This window comes from Salmo salar, chromosome ssa03 (genome assembly GCF_905237065.1).
Source record: "Salmo salar chromosome ssa03, Ssal_v3.1, whole genome shotgun sequence".
In the NCBI taxonomy this organism is placed as follows: domain Eukaryota; kingdom Metazoa; phylum Chordata; class Actinopteri; order Salmoniformes; family Salmonidae; genus Salmo; species Salmo salar.
In genome coordinates this window covers 52,023,426-52,043,019 of record NC_059444.1, presented here as the reverse complement: position 1 = coordinate 52,043,019, position 19,594 = coordinate 52,023,426, and the positions used below count along the sequence as shown (strand labels likewise).

General features: G+C 45.2%; 1 protein-coding gene across 1 annotated transcript; it reads left to right on the top strand.

Annotated features, from left to right (window-relative positions):
• Positions 1-203: 203 nt before the first annotated feature.
• On the top strand, positions 204-19,383 carry LOC106600752 (serine/threonine-protein kinase NLK2). Its single transcript, XM_014192357.2, has 11 exons — positions 204-1,740; positions 1,921-2,050; positions 2,526-2,581; positions 2,923-3,029; positions 3,296-3,381; positions 5,603-5,812; positions 12,978-13,079; positions 15,826-15,912; positions 16,080-16,278; positions 16,415-16,508; positions 16,628-19,383. Exons 1-11 carry the CDS (start codon positions 1,427-1,429, stop codon positions 16,674-16,676), a joined length of 1,434 nt encoding a protein of 477 aa, XP_014047832.1. The 5' UTR covers positions 204-1,426; the 3' UTR covers positions 16,677-19,383.
• Positions 19,384-19,594: the final 211 nt, after the last annotated feature.

The window sequence follows — 19,594 nt, the reverse complement described above, 5'->3', positions numbered from 1 at the left end:
ATTTCTCTGGAGAAAAATGTAAATCTTATTTAACATTTTTTTTGTTGTTGTCTCTATATAGATGTAGTTATGATAATCTGAATAGAGATTCTATGAACCGTTGATCTATTGTCCATGGCATTGTTTACACCAGTGGTCTAACCCTCCCCCACCTTTTCTCCTGTCCTTTGCTATCCACCCCCCAACTCCTCCTACTCACTATTCCACTATTTCAAACAGCTGATTTCCAAGAAAGAAAGGGATCATTCGGAAGACATGGTTAGCAGATGATATAGAGAAGAGCGATGAAATATATCACACAGTTGCTGGTTTAATCTCTCTTGGCACTTTTCATTTTTATCATTGGGTATGATAGGGCTAGCTTGTTAGCAACTTAGCTAGCTAGCAACCCCGGCTAACGTTATTCAGCTAACGTTAGTGATGCAAAACTGACTTTCGTTGTGTGAAATCAAAAGAGGACTTCCTCGCGCTGCGAATTACGCTGGTTGATTTTTCTTTCATTTCGTTTCGTCTACTGAAAGTGTTTTTGGTCAAAGCAAATATATAGGTCACGACAGTCTGCTAGCTAAATACCCGGCTGTCTATCTGGGCCATGGAACAGCTGGTTAGCATTCGGGCTAATGCCAGCTAGCTAACGTTCTACGAATCTGAATTTCATTGACCGACATCTCGAGCTGGAAGAACCGGGCGTTTGCTACCTTTTTTATTTAGCTACCTCTGCAACTGGTTCGCTATATAATAAGCTAGTGGAATTACTCCGCTAACTATATGCAAACACCGGTGTGTGTACTTTTCGGTTTAGCTAGCTCGTTAACATCAACCAGACAAAGGTAGCTATCTGAGCCCGGGCAAGAAACTAATGTAGCGCGAGCTGGTAGCCAGTTAATGTAACATAGCATTGCTAGATAAGGGGAGACTTCTTACTCATCGTAAAATTAGGCCACAAAACAGAAAGCACAAATGTATTAACAGTGATAGGCATTGCTTTCCCCAGCCAGACTGATTGATTATGTGATCTCTGGCCAATTACATAGCGTTTGTGTCGATATAGCTCAGGAATTTCTGGACCCGACAGTGTTTTCGATCACACTGCTGACGTTATACTTTTGGTTTTCTGTCGTGACCTAACATTACCTACCTCACTAAAGCCAATAATGGTGATTCCACGACAATAGTCTAATAGCAAGCTAAATAACACTGCTCCTGTTATTATATAGCTAAAAAGATAGCTGCTAACCATATCAGACATGGTTTACATTCTCTGTTGCATGTTCTACAAGCAAGGAACAGAGTCATAATCATGCCTGCATAGAATACTGAAGTCAAGCTCTCGGTTCATGTATTTGTGATGCATGCAACGCTCAAAGCGAGTACAGTATTAGACATAGCTCCCAAACGAACCCTTCTGATAGAAGTTTGAAATAGAATGGCATTCCATGGTACAGGCCTGCAGCAGACAGTATGTGGTAACCTGTTCCCCGGATCTGAGTTGGGGCATAACAAGTATTTTTGCGCCAACACCTCAACTGGATCCACTTCCACGGGCCTCAGTGCAACACCGAGCCTAACTGGACCCACTGCCCCGGCGGGGACGCCTCGACACCCTACGTCTCTTGGGGGAAGCACCGGGGGCGGGGCCGCTGTACCACAGCATCACAGTAGTCCTGCCAGTGAAGTGCCAAGCCCCGCTGAGATGGAGCCTGATCGACCTATCGGTTATGGCGCATTTGGTGTAGTCTGGTAAGTTGTGCCATTTCAAATAAGAATGAAGACTGATTTCCATGTGAGTTTTTGCATTTTTTTTTCCTTTCCAAAAAAGGGTGTGTATCTAACAAGGGAATGAGATGGACATACTGTGTGTGCACGTGCCCTCCCCATTGGTGACCAGTGATAACAGACCCCTCCGTCTTGCCCCTGCAGGTCAGTGACAGACCCTCGTGACGGGCGTAAGGTAGCCCTGAAGAAGATGCCCAATGTCTTCCAGAACCTAGTCTCCTGTAAGAGGGTCTTCAGAGAGCTGAGGATGCTCTGCTTCTTCAAACACGACAACGTAAGAATGGACAGCGATGCATCTATACACAGGACTGCGCAACGCACACACAGGCTGCGTCCTAAATGGCACCCTATTTCCTACACTCTGGAGTAAGGTGCCATTTTGAGACATTTTCATACAGTATTGCATCCATAATAGAGGCATAAGACACTGCTCATTGATATGTTTCCATACAGAGGCTAGCTCTACAAATAGCACTGTGAAGGTAGAGGTTTGTTATAGTTTAGCCACTTAAGGACGAGAAGTGCCTTATCAAATGTCGGCTGTGAACGCTAGATCACTTGCTGAGTGTTGACAAAACGGTGGCGATTTCAACGTGTACAATCATCAGAAAATGAACACGAAATGACGGCCAACGATAGGATGGCCACTCACTGCTTTTAACCGTTCGCCTGTCTGTTTTGTCTTTTAGAGCTCTAATCATTAAAACAACGAGAAGGGTGATGATGATGATGATGATGTGTGTTTACAGGTGTTGTCAGCGCTGGACATTCTGCAGCCTCCGCAGATCGACTGCTTCGAGGAAATGTATCCTTCACATGCACATTCACGTGCGCACACACACTTGCACACATGACTTATGTGTCAGCCATTATTCACTTGTGCACTTTCTCTGTCCCAGTTTCTCTGTCTATATATTATCATGTCCTCCTCCTTTCAAAACAGTCTGAATCAACATAATACATTATACATCAAGATAAACCTCAACCGAGATGATACCATTAGGGATAGTCTTTTGTTATGATAGATAACTACATTTTTAACTTTACTATAGATAGCTTAATAATCCATCTTTCTTCTATGTGCTCCGGCCACATCCTATAAGACGTCTGTTGTTTCCTTGACCGCGGGGCAATGCCTGACTGTAGCTACGTGATCACTGAGCTGATGCAGAGTGACCTCCACAAAGTCATTGTGTCTCCCCAGCCCCTCACCACCGACCACATCAAGGTGTTCCTCTACCAGATCCTCAGAGGTGAGTGGGACAGAGGGAGAAGGCGCAGTGTTGAAAAGGAGTTGGAAGTCAAGGTTAAAGGTTAACTCCTGAGCCCCAAAAACAACCCATTTGTGAGTCCCCCCCCCCAGCCTTTCTTGGTTTGCAGGTTTAAAGGAGCCAGCTTGTTTCATGTGATGGAGCCATATTGATGGATTCATGTTGACATTGACTGCAAACACTGAAGGGGAATTGGCAAGGGGCTATATTTGGACCGTTATGAGTAACAGTGATTCTCCTTCTCTCAGGGCTGAAGTACTTGCATTCTGCTGGCATCCTGCACAGGGACATCAAACCTGGGAACCTGTTAGTCAACAGCAACTGCCTGCTCAAGGTAACTGTGTGTACACGTTTGTTTAGGCGTGTGTCCGCATGTATGAATGTGTGACTGGACTGAAGAATATAATCTATACACCTTTTGACAAACATACAAGTGTATTATGCTGTAATTACAGTGGTCAACCTACACTGGGTACACCAAACATTACAAACACCTTCCTAATATTGAGTTGCCCCCCACACCTTTTGCCCTCAAAACAGCCTCAGTTCATCAGGGCATGCACTCTACAAGGTGTTGAATGCATTCCACAGCGATGCTGGCCCTTGTTGACTCCAATGCTTCCCACAGTTGTCTCGTTGGCTGGATGTCCTTAGGATGGTCGACCATTCTTGACACACATGGGAAACTGTTGAGTGTGAAAAACCCAGCACCTTTGCAGTTCTTGACACACTGAAACTGTTGCACCTGGCACCTACTACCATACCTTGTTCAAAGGCACTTAAATAGTTTGTCTTGCCCATTTATTCAGCCTCTGAATGGCACAAATCAAAATATCAAATTTATTTGTCACATACACATGGTTAGCAGGTGTTAATGCAAGTGTAGCGAAATGCTTGTGTTTCTAGTTCCGACCATGCAGTAATATCTAACAAGTAATATAACCTAACAATTTCACAACAACTACCTTGTACACACAAGTGTAAAGGAATGAATATGAATATGTACATAAAAATATATAAATGAGTGATGGCCAAACGGCATAGGCAAGATGCAGTAGATGGTATAGAGTACAGTATATACATATGAGATGAGCAATGTAGGGTATGAGAACATTATATAATATAAAGTGACTAGTGATAAATTGATTACATCAATTTTACCATTATTAAAGTGGGTGGAGTTGAGTCAGTATGTTGGCAGCAGCCACTCAATGTTAGTGATGGCTGTTTAACAGTCTGATGGCCTTGAGATAGAAGCTGTTTTTCAGTCTCTCGGTCCCCGCTTTGATGCACTTGTACTGACCTCGCCTTCTGTATGGTAGCGGGGTGAACAGGCCGTGGCTCGGGTGGTTGTTGTCCTTGATGATCTTTTTGGCCTTCCTGTGACATCGGGTGGTGTAGGTGTCCTGGAGGGCAGGTAGTTTGCACCCGGTGATGTGTTGTGCAGACCTCACTACCCTCTGGAGAGTCTTCCGGTTATGGGCGGAGCAGCTGCCGTACCAGGCGGTGATACAGCCCGACAGGATGCTCTCGATTGTGCATCTGTAAAAGTTTGAGTGTTTTTGGTGACAAGCCGAATTTCTTCAGCCTTCTGAGGTTGAAGAGGCGCTGCTGCGCCTTCTTCACCGCGCTGTCTGTGTGGGTGGACCATTTCAGTTTGTCTGTGATGTGTACGCCGAGGAACTTAAAACTCTCCACCTTCTCCAATACTGTCCCGTCGATCTGGATAGGGGGCTGATCCCTCTGCTGTTTCCTGAAGTCCACGATCATCTCCTTTGTTTTGTTGACATTGAGTGAGAGGTTATTTTCCTGACACCACACTCCGAGGGCCCTCACCTCCTCCCTGTAGGCCATCTCGTCGTTGTTGGTAATCAAGCCTAGCACTGTAGTGTCATCTGCAAACTTGATGATTGAGTTGGAGGCGTGCATGGCCACGCAGTCATGAGTGAACAGGGAGTACAGGAGAGGGCTGAGAACGCACCCTTGTGGGGACCCAGTGTTGAGGATCAGCGGGGTGGAGATGCTGTTACCTACCCTCACCACCTGGGGGCGGCCTGTCAGGAAGTCCAGGACCCAGTTGCAAAGGGCGGGGTCGAGACCCAGGTTCTCGAGCTTAATGACGAGTTTGGAGGGTACTATGGTGTTAAATGCTGAGCTGTAATCGATGAACAGCATTCTTACATAGGTATTCCTCTTGTCCAGATGGGTTAGGGCAGTGTGCAGTGTGATGGCGATTGCGTCGTCTGTGGACCTATTGTGGTGGTAAGCAAATTGGAGTGGGTCTAGGGTGTCAGGTAGGGTGGAGGTGATATGGTCCTTGACTAGTCTCTCACATACACAATCCATGTTTCAAGGCTTAAAAATCTTCTCCTTCATCTACACGGATTTGAAGTGGATTTAACAAGTGACATCAAAGGTAGTTTTCACCTGGGCAGTCTGTCATGGAAAGAGCAGGTGTTCTTAATGTTTTGTATACTCCGTGGATGTAACTAAATTTCCCCCTCTTCCACTCACCTCTTTCTCTCTCTCCTTCCCGCCCCCTCTCTCTCGCTCAGATCTGTGACTTTGGGCTGGCACGTGTGGAGGAGCCGGACCAGTCTCGTCACATGACCCAGGAGGTGGTGACTCAGTACTACCGGGCTCCTGAGGTGCTGATGGGCAGCCGCCATTATGGCTCTGCCATAGACGTCTGGTCGGTGGGCTGCATCTTCGCTGAACTACTGGGTCGACGCATCCTGTTCCAGGCCCAGAGCCCCATACAACAGGTAGAGAGGGTAGGGCTGTTGCGGTAACGGTATTACCGCCACATCGGCGGTCACAAGTCATGACGGCAGTCGAATTCCATGTGACCGTTTGGTCACGGTAGTTAGGCTTCTCCAAGCTCTGATGCTGCTGATGGTCATTAGTAGCCTACCAAACTTGCTAACTGCCTGGTACTCGGCACTCTATTGTCCCTCTAATCACTCTGACATCAATGCAAATGTAATCGAAAATCTAATCAAACACTTCATGAGCTCGTGTTGCGCAACATTGATGGCCTCTAATAAAAAGAGGATCCCATCCGCTTTCTATAGGCTAGGCCTACTATATTATTTATTTCTCAACTTTCCTAATAATAAGCCAATTGCTTATCGTTGGTTGGCATGAAAATGAACCACGGGAAAAGTGTCCGCCATTTGCTATTTAAGTGCAAAGATGACATGCATTTTCCCCCCTGCCCCTGTTTTGATACAAACAGTACCAATTAGAAGTTTGCACTCACTTACTCATTCCAGGGTTTTTATTTATTTTTTTAACTATTTTCTACATTGTAGAATAATAAGACACCAAAACTATGACATAACACGTATGGAATCATGTAGAAACCCAAAAAGTGTTAAACAAATCAAAAATATATTTTATATTCTTCAAAGTAGCCACCCTTTGCCTTGTTGACAGCTTTGCACACTTGGTATTCTCTCAACCAGCTTCATGAGGAATGCTTCTTATTGGTGTCCTTTAGTAGTGGTTTCTTTGCAGCAATTTGACCATAAAGGCCTGATTCACGCAGTCTCCTCTGAACAGTTGTTGAGATGTGTCTGTTACTTGAACTCTGTGAAGCATTTATTTGGGCTGCAATTTCTGACGCTGGTAACTCCTAATGAACTTATCCTCTGCAGCAGAGGTAACTCTGGGTCTTCCATTCCTGTGGCGGTCCTCATGAGAGCCAGTTTCATCATAGCGCTTGATAGTTTTTGCGACTGCACTTGCAGAAACTTTCAAAGTTCTTGACATTTTCTGGAATGACTGATCTTCATGTCTTAAAGTACATTTACATTTAACATTTAAGTCATTTAGCAGACGCTCTTATCCAGAGCGACTTACAAATTGGTGCATTCACCTTATAATATCCAGTGGAACAACCACTTTACAATAGTGCATCTAAATCTTTTAAGGGGGGGCGGGGTTAGAAGGATTACTTTATCCTATCCTAGGTATTCCTTAAAGAGGTGGGGTTTAAGGTGTCTCCGGAAGGTGGTGATTGACTCCGCTGTCCTGGCGTCGTGAGGGAGCTTGTTCCACCATTGGGGTGCCAGAGCAGCGAACAGTTTTGACTGGGCTGAGCGGGAACTGTGCTTCCTCAGAGGTAGGGAGGCGAGCAGGCCAGAGGTGGATGAACGCGGTGCCCTTGTTTGAGTGTAGGGCCTGATCAGAGCCTGAAGGTACGGAGGTGCCGTTCCCCTCACAGCTCCGTAGGCAAGCACCATGGTCTTGTAGCGGATGCGAGCTTCGACTGGAAGCCAGTGGAGAGAGCGGAGGAGCGGGGTGACGTGAGAGAACTTGGGAAGGTTGAACACCAGACGGGCTGCGGCGTTCTGGATGAGTTGTAGGGGTTTAATGGCACAGGCAGGGAGCCCAGCCAACAACGAGTTGCAGTAATCCAGACGGGAGATGACAAGTGCCTGGATTAGGACCTGCGCCGCTTCCTGTGTGAGGCAGGGTCGTACTCTGCGAATGTTGTAGAGCATGAACCTACAGGATCGGGTCACCGCCTTGATGTTAGTGGAGAACGACAGGGTGTTGTCCAGGGTCACGCCAAGGCTCTTAGCACTCTGGGAGGAGGACACAAGGGAGTTGTCAACCGTGATGGCGAGATCATGGAACGGGCAGTCCTTCCCCGGGAGGAAGAGCAGCTCCATCTTGCCGAGGTTCAGCTTGAGGTGGTGATCCGTCATCCACACTGATATGTCTGCCAGACATGCAGAGATGCGATTCGCCACCTGGTTGTCAGAAGGGGGAAAGGAGAAGATTAATTGTGTGTCATCTGCATAGCAATGATATGAGAGACCATGTGAGGATATGACAGAGCCAAGTGACTTGGTGTATAGCGAGAATAGGAGTGGGCCTAGAACAGAGCCCTGGGGGACACCAGTGGTGAGAGCACGTGGTGCGGAGACAGATTCTCGCCACGCCACCTGGTAGGAGCGACCTGTCAGGTAGGACGCAATCCAAGCGTGGGCCGCGCCGGAGATGCCCAGCTCGGAGAGGGTGGAGAGGAGGATCTGATGGTTCACGGTATCAAAGGCAGCAGATAGGTCTAGAAGGATGAGAGCAGAGGAGAGAGAGTTAGCTTTAGCAGTGCGGAGAGCCTCCGTGACACAGAGAAGAGCAGTCTCAGTTGAATGCCCAGTCTTGAAACCTGACTGATTAGGATCAAGAAGGTCATTCTGAGAGATGGCAAGAGAGCTGGCCAAGGACGGCACGTTCAAGAGTTTTGGAGAGAAAGGAAAGAAGGGATACTGGTCTGTAGTTGTTGACATCGGAGGGATCGAGTGTAGGTTTTTTCAGAAGGGGTGCAACTCTCGCTCTCTTGAAGACGGAAGGGACGTAGCCAGCGGTCAAGGATGAGTTGATGAGCGAGGTGAGGTAGGGGAGAAGGTCTCCGGAAATGGTCTGGAGAAGAGAGGAGGGGATAGGGTCAAGTGGGCAGGTTGTTGGGCGGCCGGCCGTCACAAGACGCGAGATTTCATCTGGAGAGAGAGGGGAGAAAGAGGTCAAAGCACAGGGTAGGGCAGTGTGAGCAGGACCAGCGGTGTCGTTTGACTTAGCAAACGAGGATCGGATGTCGTCAACCTTCTTTTCAAAATGGTTGACGAAGTCATCCGCAGAGAGGGAGGAGGGGGGAGGGGGAGGAGGATTCAGGAGGGAGGAGAAGGTAGCAAAGAGCTTCCTAGGGTTAGAGGCAGATGCTTGGAGTTTAGAGTGGTAGAAAGTGGCTTTAGCAGCAGAGACAGAAGAGGAAAATGTAGAGGGGAGGGAGTGAAAGGATGCCAGGTCCGCAGGGAGGCGAGTTTTCCTCCATTTCCGCTCGGCTGCCCGGAGCCCTGTTCTGTGAGCTCGCAGTGAGTCGTCGAGCCACGGAGCAGGAGGGGAGGACCGAGCCGGCCTGGAGGATAGGGGACAGAGGAAATCAAAGGATGCAGAGAGGGAGGAGAGGAGGGTTGAGGAGGCAGAATCAGGAGATAGGTTGGAGAAGGTTTGAGCAGAGGGAAGAGATGATAGGATGGAAGAGGAGAGAGTAGCGGGAGAGAGAGAGCGAAGGTTGGGACGGCGCAATACCATCCGAGTAGGGGCAGAGTGAGAAGTGTTGGATGAGAGCGAGAGGGAAAAGGATACAAGGTAGTGGTCGGAGACTTGGAGGGGAGTTGCAATGAGATTAGTGGAAGAACAGCATCTAGTAAAGATGAGGTCAAGCGTATTGCCTGCCTTGTGAGTAGGGGGGAAGGTGAGAGGGTGAGGTCAAAAGAGGAGAGGAGTGGAAAGAAGGAGGCAGAGAGGAATGAGTCGAAGGTAGACGTGGGGAGGTTAAAGTCACCCAGAACTGTGAGAGGTGAGCCATCCTCAGGAAAGGAACTTATCAAGGCGTCAAGCTCATTGATGAACTCTCCAAGGGAACCTGGAGGGCGATAAATGATAAGGATGTTAAGCTTGAAAGGGCTGGTAACTGTGACAGCATGGAATTCAAATGAGGAGATAGACAGATGGGTCAGGGGAGAAAGAGAGAATGTCCACTTGGGAGAGATGAGGATTCCAGTGCCACCACCCCGCTGGCTCGATGCTCTAGGGGTATGTGAGAACACGTAGTCAGACGAGGAGAGAGCAGTAGGAGTAGCAGTGTTATCTGTGGTAATCCATGTTTCCGTCAGCGCCAGGAAGTCTAGGGACTGGAGGGTAGCATAGGCTGAGATGAACTCAGCCTTGTTGGCCGCAGACCGGCAGTTCCAGAGGCTGCCGGAGACCTGGAACTCCATGTGGGTCGTGCGCGCTGGGACCACCAGGTTAGAGTGGCAGCGGCCACGCGGTGTGGAGCGTTTGTATGGCCTGAGCAGAGGGGAGAGAACAGGGATAGACAGACACATAGTAGACAAGCTACAGAAGAGGCTACGCTAATGCAAAGGAGATTGGACTGACAAGTGGACCACACGTCTCGAATGTTCAGAAAGTTAAGCTTACGTTGCAAAAATCTTATTGACTAAAATGATACAGTACTGCTGGCTGGTGGAGTAGGCTAGCTAGCAGTGGCTGCGTTGTTGACTTTGAACGTGTAGCTGGCTAGGTAACCTCGATAGTTTCAGTACTACACCTTGTCATGATACAAAGCAACTTTGTAGCTAGCTAGCTAACATAACACTAATCAAGACGTTCCTTGTATGTATTTAGTTTCTACAATGCTGCTCGTCGGTAATAGTTGGCTGGGTTAGGAAAAATGGCGTCGCGGGGGACGGAAATAGCTGGCTAGCTGACCTCGGTAATTACTAAACTACACAATTATCAAGCTATGACAAAGACAACTAAGTAGCTAGCTAGCTAACACTGCACTAGTCAAATCGTTCCGTTGTAAAGTATTAGTATCTACAGCGCTGCTAGTCGGTAACGGTTGGCTAGCTAGCAGTGGGTTAATGATGACTAGGTGTGTTGACTAAGTCTGGCGCCGCGTCGCGGCTGGCTAGCTCACCTCGATAATTACTCAAACTACACAACTATCTTAGATACAGAGACAGCAAGGACAACTATGTAGCTGGCTAACTAACACTAACACCACACTAATCAAGTCGTTACGTTGTAATGTAATAGTATCTACAGTGCTGCTAGTCGGTAGAAGTTGGCTAGCTAGGAGTGATGACTAGCTAGCTAGCAGCTAGGAGTGTTGCTACGTTAGGAGGACGAAGATAGCTAGCCTCGATAATTACTCAATTACTCTAAAACTACACAATTATCTTTGATACAAAGACGGCTATGTAGCTAGCTAAGAAGAATTGCTCAGATCAAACAAATCAAGCTGTTGTAATGTAGTGAAGTGTAATATTACCTGTGGAGCGAAGAGTAGTGCGACTGCTCGCTCCAAACCGGAGCTAAGACTACCTCATGAAGCTGGTTGAGAGAATACGTAGTGTGCAAACCTGTCAAGGCCTAGGGTGGCTACTTTGAAGTATCTCATATATAAAATATGTATTTAAAGAAATCTATCACTTTTTTTGGTTCCTACATGATTCCATGTGTGTTATTTAATAGTTTTGATGTCTTCACTATTATTCTACAATGTAGAAAATGGCAAAAAATAAACTCTTGAATGAGTAGGTGTTCGAACTTTTGACGGGTACTGTATATTATTTAATATATGTAAAGACAAGATTTAATTAAGAATAGTCTGATGGGTGACAATATTATCACTTGTGAATTATATATTATCACTTGTGAATGATGCCACTTTTTCGAATCATAGTCGCACACCGCATGTAGCTTAGCCCATAGGCCTATATGTTTTGATACGGTTTGTGTCACAACTAAAGTGGCTAAATAACTTCTTAAATTTAAGCACATTAATTCATTTTACAAGGGGTATGGAGCCTAACTGGCATACATAAAAGCATTACATGCATAATCGCATTTGCGGTCACTTTTGAGAATGGTGTTTTCCCGCTAATGGAACATTCGCGCTTATAGCCTACTGCCGTGTGCGAAGAAATAGCTTAAAATGTTGATAAACTATTAGGCTAAATGTTCTGATCTGTTGTGTCAGCCACATTGAGTAAAACATTATTATTTATGTATTTCTCGCACGAATAGAATGGTTTTGTACTATGGGGGTATAGCAGATTGGCATAGGCTAGTGCTTTTGTTGTTCGTTAGGGCTACTCATCTTATTGGCTGACAAAGTAAATGTGGACAGTTCTTCCAATATCTTTAATATGCACCTCGGAATTGGATAATGACGTGCGCAGTTGCGTCCCCAAAGTGTCGGTCTTCACTTGTAGCCTGTGAGAAAGACCCGATCACGTGATGGAGAGCAATGTGAGTGAGAGGTGCATCGGCGCAAGTAGCACTCGGGGAGAAGGGCACAACGCAGCACTCCGGGCCAAGGGCACAATGACCGCTAAAGGCATGGATTTTTTTAGGGTGTATTACGGCCAAACAAAGGGGATGCCGCCGTGAAATTTGAGGCATTATTAAGGGCCTGTCAAATTGTGAATGAGAGACTGATGAAGTGTGTAGCCTGCGGAAAAAAACAATGGTGCGCATTCCTTTTTTCTAGCAACTTTTTTCAAATCATTATTTGCATCATGCAGCCTTGCAATGTATTAAAAATCTAAATATTTAGCCCAATGTTTGTAGAACAACTAAAGTTACATTTAACTCTAAATTAAACATATAGGAGTATATTGCCTTGTTAACCGTTCAACACAGAATAGCCGCATGTATGGGTACTCCCTCAAATCGTTTGGAGAAAATATCCTTTCTATTTTATTCAGCTTTGTTCAATTGTATTCTTCATAATATAAAATAATGCCGCGGAATTCTAAGCAAATCTTGTCTGCTAAATGAACTAGTGCAGCCCACAGCCATATGGCATAGCTAGATCAGGACCTAACATAAGGACAACTCGGAGTATGCTATTCTATTCTTCTGAAATAGACAAAATATCATGCTTCTTTAGACCTGTCTAAAATAAATAATTGATTTATTGTGAAGGTGTAGGCTATATTACATGGATTTCTAAACGTTTTAAAATGTAGATGCTCCAGATCTGCATCAGTGGCTTGTGTGGAAGCCAGGAGATGCTAAATGTGTTTATGTTAATTAACGGTCAATTACCGTGAGACCGACAGTTATTTGCTTGACAGTCACCGGCTGACAACATTTTGTGACCGCCACAGCCGTAGTAGAGGGGTGGGGGGCATAGAACCCTGGGAGGGAGGAAGGAGGGAAAGCCATCTAAAGGTGTAATCTGTCTGGGCAATTTTCTTTTACTTTTATCTAACAATTAATAATCAAATAATGTATCAAATTTTTGGCACTTGTGGATGGTCGGTTTTTATTTATTTAGGTGTGTTGTGAAATTAAATCTTCTCTCTCTCCCACCCACCCTCACTCTCTCCCTCTACCCCGCAGTTGGATCTGATCACTGACCTGCTGGGTACCCCTCCTCTCTCTGCCATGGCATCTGCCTGTGAGGGGGCCAGAGCTCACATCCTGAGAGGACCTCACAAACCGGTACTACCTCCTCACTGAACCTCCTCACTACTCACTAACTGATCTGACCTTCCTTTTGTATTACTATGAGACAGATGTGGTCAAATATTGCCCTACTTGCACTTTACAAATGAAAACACCTTACTTCCAACTAGGGTTGTTACTGTGACCGTATTATCACCACACCTGTGGTCACGAGTCATGACTGCAATCAAATTCCATGTGACTGTTTAGTCACGATAACTAGGCTTCTCCAAAACTGAGCTCTGGTGCCGCTGATGGTCATCAGTAGGCTACCGAACTTGCTAACTGCCGGTCACTAATGGCCTGGCACTTATTGTTCTTCTTATCACTCTGACTTCAATGCAAATGCCATCAAAAATCAAATCGAACACTTCATGAGAGCCCATGAACATTTCTATAGGCTATGCAATTGCGTGAGGAAAATTTGAGTTTTGAAGGTCTCTATTAAAACGACGAGGGAGGATCCCATCAGATTTCTGTAAGCTAAGCCTATTTATTTCTCATCTTTCCTAATATTAAGCACATTGCTTCACTTTACAACAGGTGTATGGCCTACCTGGCTGGTATGAAAATGAACCGTAGGAAAAGTGTCCTCCATTTGCTATTTGTGCATATGATGACATGTATTATTGATTCCCCCCCCCCGCCTGTTCCGACAGGTACGTGATGGTCATAATCACACACCATGTAGCCTAGTCCATAGGCCTATATGTTTTAAGGTTTGTGTCACAACTAAAGTGGCCAAATACCTCCAAACCTAGCCTATAGCCTAGGCATAGGAGCCCTGGAACACGGTTGGAGAGCCCATAGCCTACATACAGAGCCTAGTGAAACGTGTTCTTATAAGCCCGGCCGTTGCGCAATTGCGTGTGTAAAGACTTTTGACTGGCCACTATTTAAAAGAGGATCCCAGCTTTCTTGTGATGCTGTATTTCTTGCTCACTTCTTAAAATGACGCATATTAATCTGCTTTACAAGCAGTGTAGCCTACCTGGCATGCATAGACGGCGTGTGAGTTAACTTTGGGGAAGATCATTTCCCCCATAAAAATGCACCTTTTTATATTAAGAGCATTACATGCATAATCGCATTTGCAGACTTATGTAAGAGAGCCTACTATTGGTAATGTGATGAATAGATTGGATAGTCATAGTTTAGGATAACAATATAACTCAAATCAGTGTTAGCAAAAAATAATGTTCAATGCATGGCAAATCGGTGCTTTAGTATCCTAGTTTTAATTATTTTATTTATTTCTCTATATAATTTTGCCAATTTACTTTCGGGAAAGCTTAGCATCCCCTAGTCTTATGGACGCGCCACATGTTCTTGCATAATAAAACGTAACGTCCATTTGCTATTCAAGTGCAGGCAACGGATTACATGTATTATATTTTTTTGTGGGCCATTCTAAATCAAAAGTAATTCCACATGTTTTTTTATATATATACGTCAGCACAATAACTGTTCTTCAGGAGCATCGTGAAATGGGTTTCCACGGCCAAGTAGCCGCACACAAGCCTAAGATCACCATGCGCAACGCCAAGCGTCGGCTGGAGTGTTGTAAAGCTTACCGCCATTGGACTCTGGAGCAGTGGAAATGCCTACTCTGGAGTGATGAATCACGCTTCACCATCTGGCAGTCCGACGGACTAATCCAGGTTTGGCGGATGCCAGGAGAACGCTACCTGCCCCAATGCATAGTGCCAACTGTTAAGTTTGGTGGAGGAGGAATAATGGTCTAGGGGTGTTTTTCATGGTTTGGGCTAGGCCCCTTCGTTCCAGTGAAGGGAAAATCTTAACGCTACAGCATTGTGTCCACATACTTTTGATCATGTAGTGTATATTAGTTGGCTATATGTAAAGACCAGATTTAAATGAAGAATAGTCTGATGGGTCAGAATATTATGAAGTGCTTGTCACATTGGGAATGAGAGACTGATGAAGTATGTGCAGCCTGCGCAAGGAGCAGAGCTCATGCCTTTTCATGCAACTTTTTTCAAATCATCATTAGTCCCATCATTCAGCCTTAGGCTGTTTGTTTAGATTTGTAATCCATTCAAAGTTTATCACAACTAAAGTTGCATAAATAACTCTAAATTAAACATATAGGAGCACCCGTTTCTTTAACTGCTCAACACAGAATAGCTGCATGTGTCACTCCCTCTGAAATTGTTTGGGGTGGAAAATATGCTTTCTATGATATTTAGCTATGTTCAATTATATTCTTCATACTATAAAATAATGCCACAGAATTCTAAGCAAATCTTGTCTGCTAAATGAGCTAGTCTAGCCCATAGCCAGATCAGGGCCTAACATAAGGACTACTCAGAATATGCTATTCTGTTCTTCTGAAGTAGGCTACGTTTTCTTCATGTTTCTTTAGACTCGTCTAAAATAAATAATGGATTTATTGTGATGTACGCTATATTAAATTAATTTCTTGTACTTTTTGTACTTGGATTGTAGGGTATGCGTGCAAGCCAGGAGATGCCAAAAGTGTTTGTTAATACCCAAAAAATATATTTTGGAAGAAATAGAGATGCGTGCAAGGGTGCCAAAATATTACTGCTCATGGCCCAGTTTCCCAAAAGCATCTTGAATGACTAAGTTCCCTGGTGAACTTAGCCTTAAGATGCTTTTGGGAAACCGGGCCCAGATATGTTCTATATCCTACCCACAATCCTTATCTAAAACTAAGTGCAACAGTTCATGAAGTAAAATCTCTACCCCCCCCCCTCAGCCGTCACTCTCTGTGTTATACATGCTGTCGGACGGGGCGACCCACGAGGCCGTGCACCTGTTGTGTCGTATGCTGGTGTTTGATCCGGTGAGTACAGACAGAAGTCTATAGAGAACTGTCACTCTAAAGGCTTCCTCCTTCATAGGGGCGTTTTTTAGTTTAAGCAAGAGCTGAAAAATGTAGTTAGCTACAGTAAGGGAGAAAATACAAGATTAGAGAGGGACCAACTTTCTCTCCGTGTGTGTGTGACTCAGGCCAAACGGATCTCGGGCGGCGACGCCCTCTCCCACCCCTACCTGGACGAGGGCCGTCTGCGCTACCACACGTGCATGTGCCAGTGCTGCTACTCGGTGCCCAGTGGGCGCGTGTACACGCGGGACTTTGAACCGCCCGCCGACCGCAACTTCAGCCACAGCTACGATAACAGCCTGCTCTCTGTCTGGCAGGGCAAAGGTAGGAGCTATCTGGTGCTCTTCCCTCTACTGCTGTTTCTCGTCAGTTCTCTTCTGTTTTTTTCCCAACCCAGCTTGTTATTGAAGTTGTTGGCCTGTTGCGATCTCGTTCTCGCAATCTCTCCTCTCTCTCTCAGAGCTCATCCATCACTTCATAACAGAGCACCAGCAGGGGAAACGAGTGCCGCTGTGCATCAACCCCCAGAGTGCCGCCTTCAAGACCTTCATCAGGTGAGGAACACCGAGGGAGGGAGGGAGGGAGGGACTAACATACATGCAGCTTAAAATACTATTTTGCCATGTACTATGTCCCATGTCTCTCTTTGTTTATCTTTCTCGATCTCTCTCAGGTCTACTGCGTGGCATTCCTCCAAAGTCTCCAGGAAGGAGGAGAGATGAAGGGGAGTGTCGTTCATGTACAAGAGGAATCGTGGGAAATTCAGTTTGATAAAAAGAACAAGACTTGCTTTGGTCCATATAATAGAGATAGGCTTGGGTTTCTCTGGATGAATGGGAGGTGTGAATGAAACCGCACGCCAGCCTCTCCGAGAGAAGAACAGTGTCTGTCAGGGGAAATGCTCACTTTTACTAAAGACTACATTTCCCTTCAATGAAAACTACCGTTCCCAACTATGAAAACTACTATTGACACTGGTGAAGACTTGACGACACCAACGCTATAGGCATTTCTGAAAACTAAAATGTGCTGCTGAATTTAAAAAAAGGAATAAAGAAAGCGAAGAGTGGCAGAAGAGGAAAATTATTGGAAACATTTATTACTAGAAGAGTTGTAGTTGGTTGTTCTGCTCCAACGTGGTTGATGGCGGAGACAAAGGAATAGCTGTTTTATTATTTATGTTGAATAATTGTTCTGCTCTGTTAAGTCATTCCAGCCGCGTGCAATGTGATGAAAAGCAACGTGCTCCCGGCGATACCATACTCTTTACCTGTGCGCTCGGTGACTTAGGCATGTTAATGTCACATTGATGACCCTACCTTTATCATTGATTCGTTCTATTGATTTGGTTTGATAGTTTCACTGGACCCATTCTCAATATCTTCGGTAAACTGGTCTTAGATCTGAGCTTCAATGCAACCTCTGGCCTTTAGCATCGCTCCGTGCTACTTTTGAATCTTCCCTCCCAATCTGCCCCTGTCCATAAGCCCAAACCATTTCCAAGACAAAAATTGACCGGGTTCTTTGATTGGGTGGGGCCACAGCAGGGGAGGAGCTTCTGGGACTCGAGGTAGATGGAGCCTCGTCCATGTTTTTAAAATCATATTATTTTATATTTTAATTTATTGTTTGATTTAGCTTCTCTGTGAGTGGCGGTTTGAGCTTGTTGTGCCCATGTACTGAGTAGTCAGCCATTTCGGTGTGTGTGTGTGCGCTCACGTGTGTAGAGTTTAAGGGAATGTGCAGTTTTCTACTTCAATGATCTCATTACCTCAAACAGTTGGGAGTCAAAAAGGGAACCCAGAGAGAGTCTACTTGGTACAGTGTACATAGACCCAACTCAACTACTATGTACTGTAACGTGATGTCATTCCTTTGTACTAAATCACTGTCCTTAACCTCTCTGTCACTCCCCTCCTTTCTCCCTCTTGGAGAGAGGGGTGGAGGATGAGGGACCGATGGCAGGAAGAACAGCTTGTTGAAATGTATTGGTGAAATGCTGCTGTGTTTTGGGTTTTCCTTTTATTGGTTGTTGGTTTATTTCCAGTTGAGTTCACGGCTCAGGTGTTCCATTGCAAATACTGTGGACCCGACCACACAAATACACACAGATATTATTCACCAATAACATTGTGCCTAAAAAAAAAAATGGTTTTTACCCACAAAGAGGAACCGCAAAGCTCTGTGCGCTGAAGCTCTGACTGGAGCTAGTACTAACTAAAATGAGGCTCCTGAAGACTCTGTACTGTGCTTGTTGGCATTGCCGTCATGGCAGTGGTCAGGCCCTTGCCCCGCCACTTGATGGTGCTATTGGCAGTGTAGGCTAGGGGGTGATGGGGATTGCCAAAATGTTTCACTTAAACCTGCATGTGTGTATTTATGATTAAAAAAAAAAAGGAAGGAAGAGGATTTGGATGCAGTGCAATGGGAGTTGTCGCCATGGACAAACCTTCCTTGTGGTGATGTTAATTAGATTTTAGGAAATATTATTTGTTTTAATGTGTTTTTATTTAGTACTGTTTTGTGATGTGATTCATTTTAAAGAAGTTTTTTGGGTTTCACAACTTGGCTATTGTCTTTAGTGGAGAGCCCAAGCAGGCTGGGTTTTAGAAGAGATCACCGGGGTCCGTCGCTCTCTCTCCCTTACACCCTCCTTTCTTCTCTCTATCCCCCTCGCACTGTCCTCTCGTCACTGTTTGCCTTTTATAGTAGGGTCATATTCACTAGTCACCAAGAAGAAAAGGCTAGAAATGTGAGGGACTACTTGAACTTGTCCAATAAGAAACTTGACGCAAAATGTTTTCCTACAGTGTGGACTAAGGAATATGACCCAGCTATGTTTTGAGGTAGAAGCCAATAAGGACATCTTCCTCATTGGAGGAGCCTCCTCTGGCAGTTTAAATAGTTTAAAGCAGCTTTTCATCCTCTCCTTTCCTTTTATTGGCACTGACAGGAGAAGACGGGTTAAAGCAACGTAGTAGAGAGAAGCTCAGTTGGGGATTTGCTTTCACATGTCCAGTTCTCTTCAGGCCAGATCTAGGATCCGTCCCAAATGGCACCCCATTCCCTTTCCAGTGCACTACTTTTGAAGGTCTGGTCAAAAGTAGTGCACTATGTAGGGAATAGGGTGTCCGTTTGGGACGTACCCACCCTACTGAAGGAAAGGAAGCAAGTCTTTGTCCTTCGTTTTGTGCCATCAATAGGCACGGGAGAGAGAAGACTACACCTGGGAATGTAGATGTTTAGAAAAGCGGGAGAAAAAACTGTAACTTGTGTTTTTGATTGTTCTGAATATGAAACTGATGTCTTATTTTTTTGCCATATTTTAGGAAACGTCTTTGACTTGTGTTCCCAACAAATACTTGAATTTCTTAAGAAAACAACTAGAGTAAAGTAGTGAATGAATAAATGGATAGTCACTGGATAATATTCCTGTATGGTGTCTGTCCGCTTATCAATGGGGAGGGGGCTCAAAGGGCAACGTTACATTGTATTGTGTCAGGTTGTTGACTTAAGGGCTGCTGCCTCAAATTACTAGCTATTGTTTTGCCTCGTGTTTTATTTTTTAGGGTTGTATTTTTCTCGCGTTCAGAAAGGTTGGTTGTAATGTTCTTTCTCTATGGCAATTTTTCAACAGGTT

Excerpts from the sequence above, each read along its gene's own strand:
- LOC106600752 (XM_014192357.2), top strand. The coding sequence starts at position 1,427 with ATGGCATTCCATGGTACAGGCCTGCAGCAGACAGTATGTGGTAACCTG. Across the intron at positions 2,582-2,922 it reads ATCGACTGCTTCGAGGAAAT|CTACGTGATCACTGAGCTGA; the intron begins GTATCCTTCACA and ends GCCTGACTGTAG. Across the intron at positions 3,030-3,295 it reads CCTCTACCAGATCCTCAGAG|GGCTGAAGTACTTGCATTCT; the intron begins GTGAGTGGGACA and ends TCCTTCTCTCAG.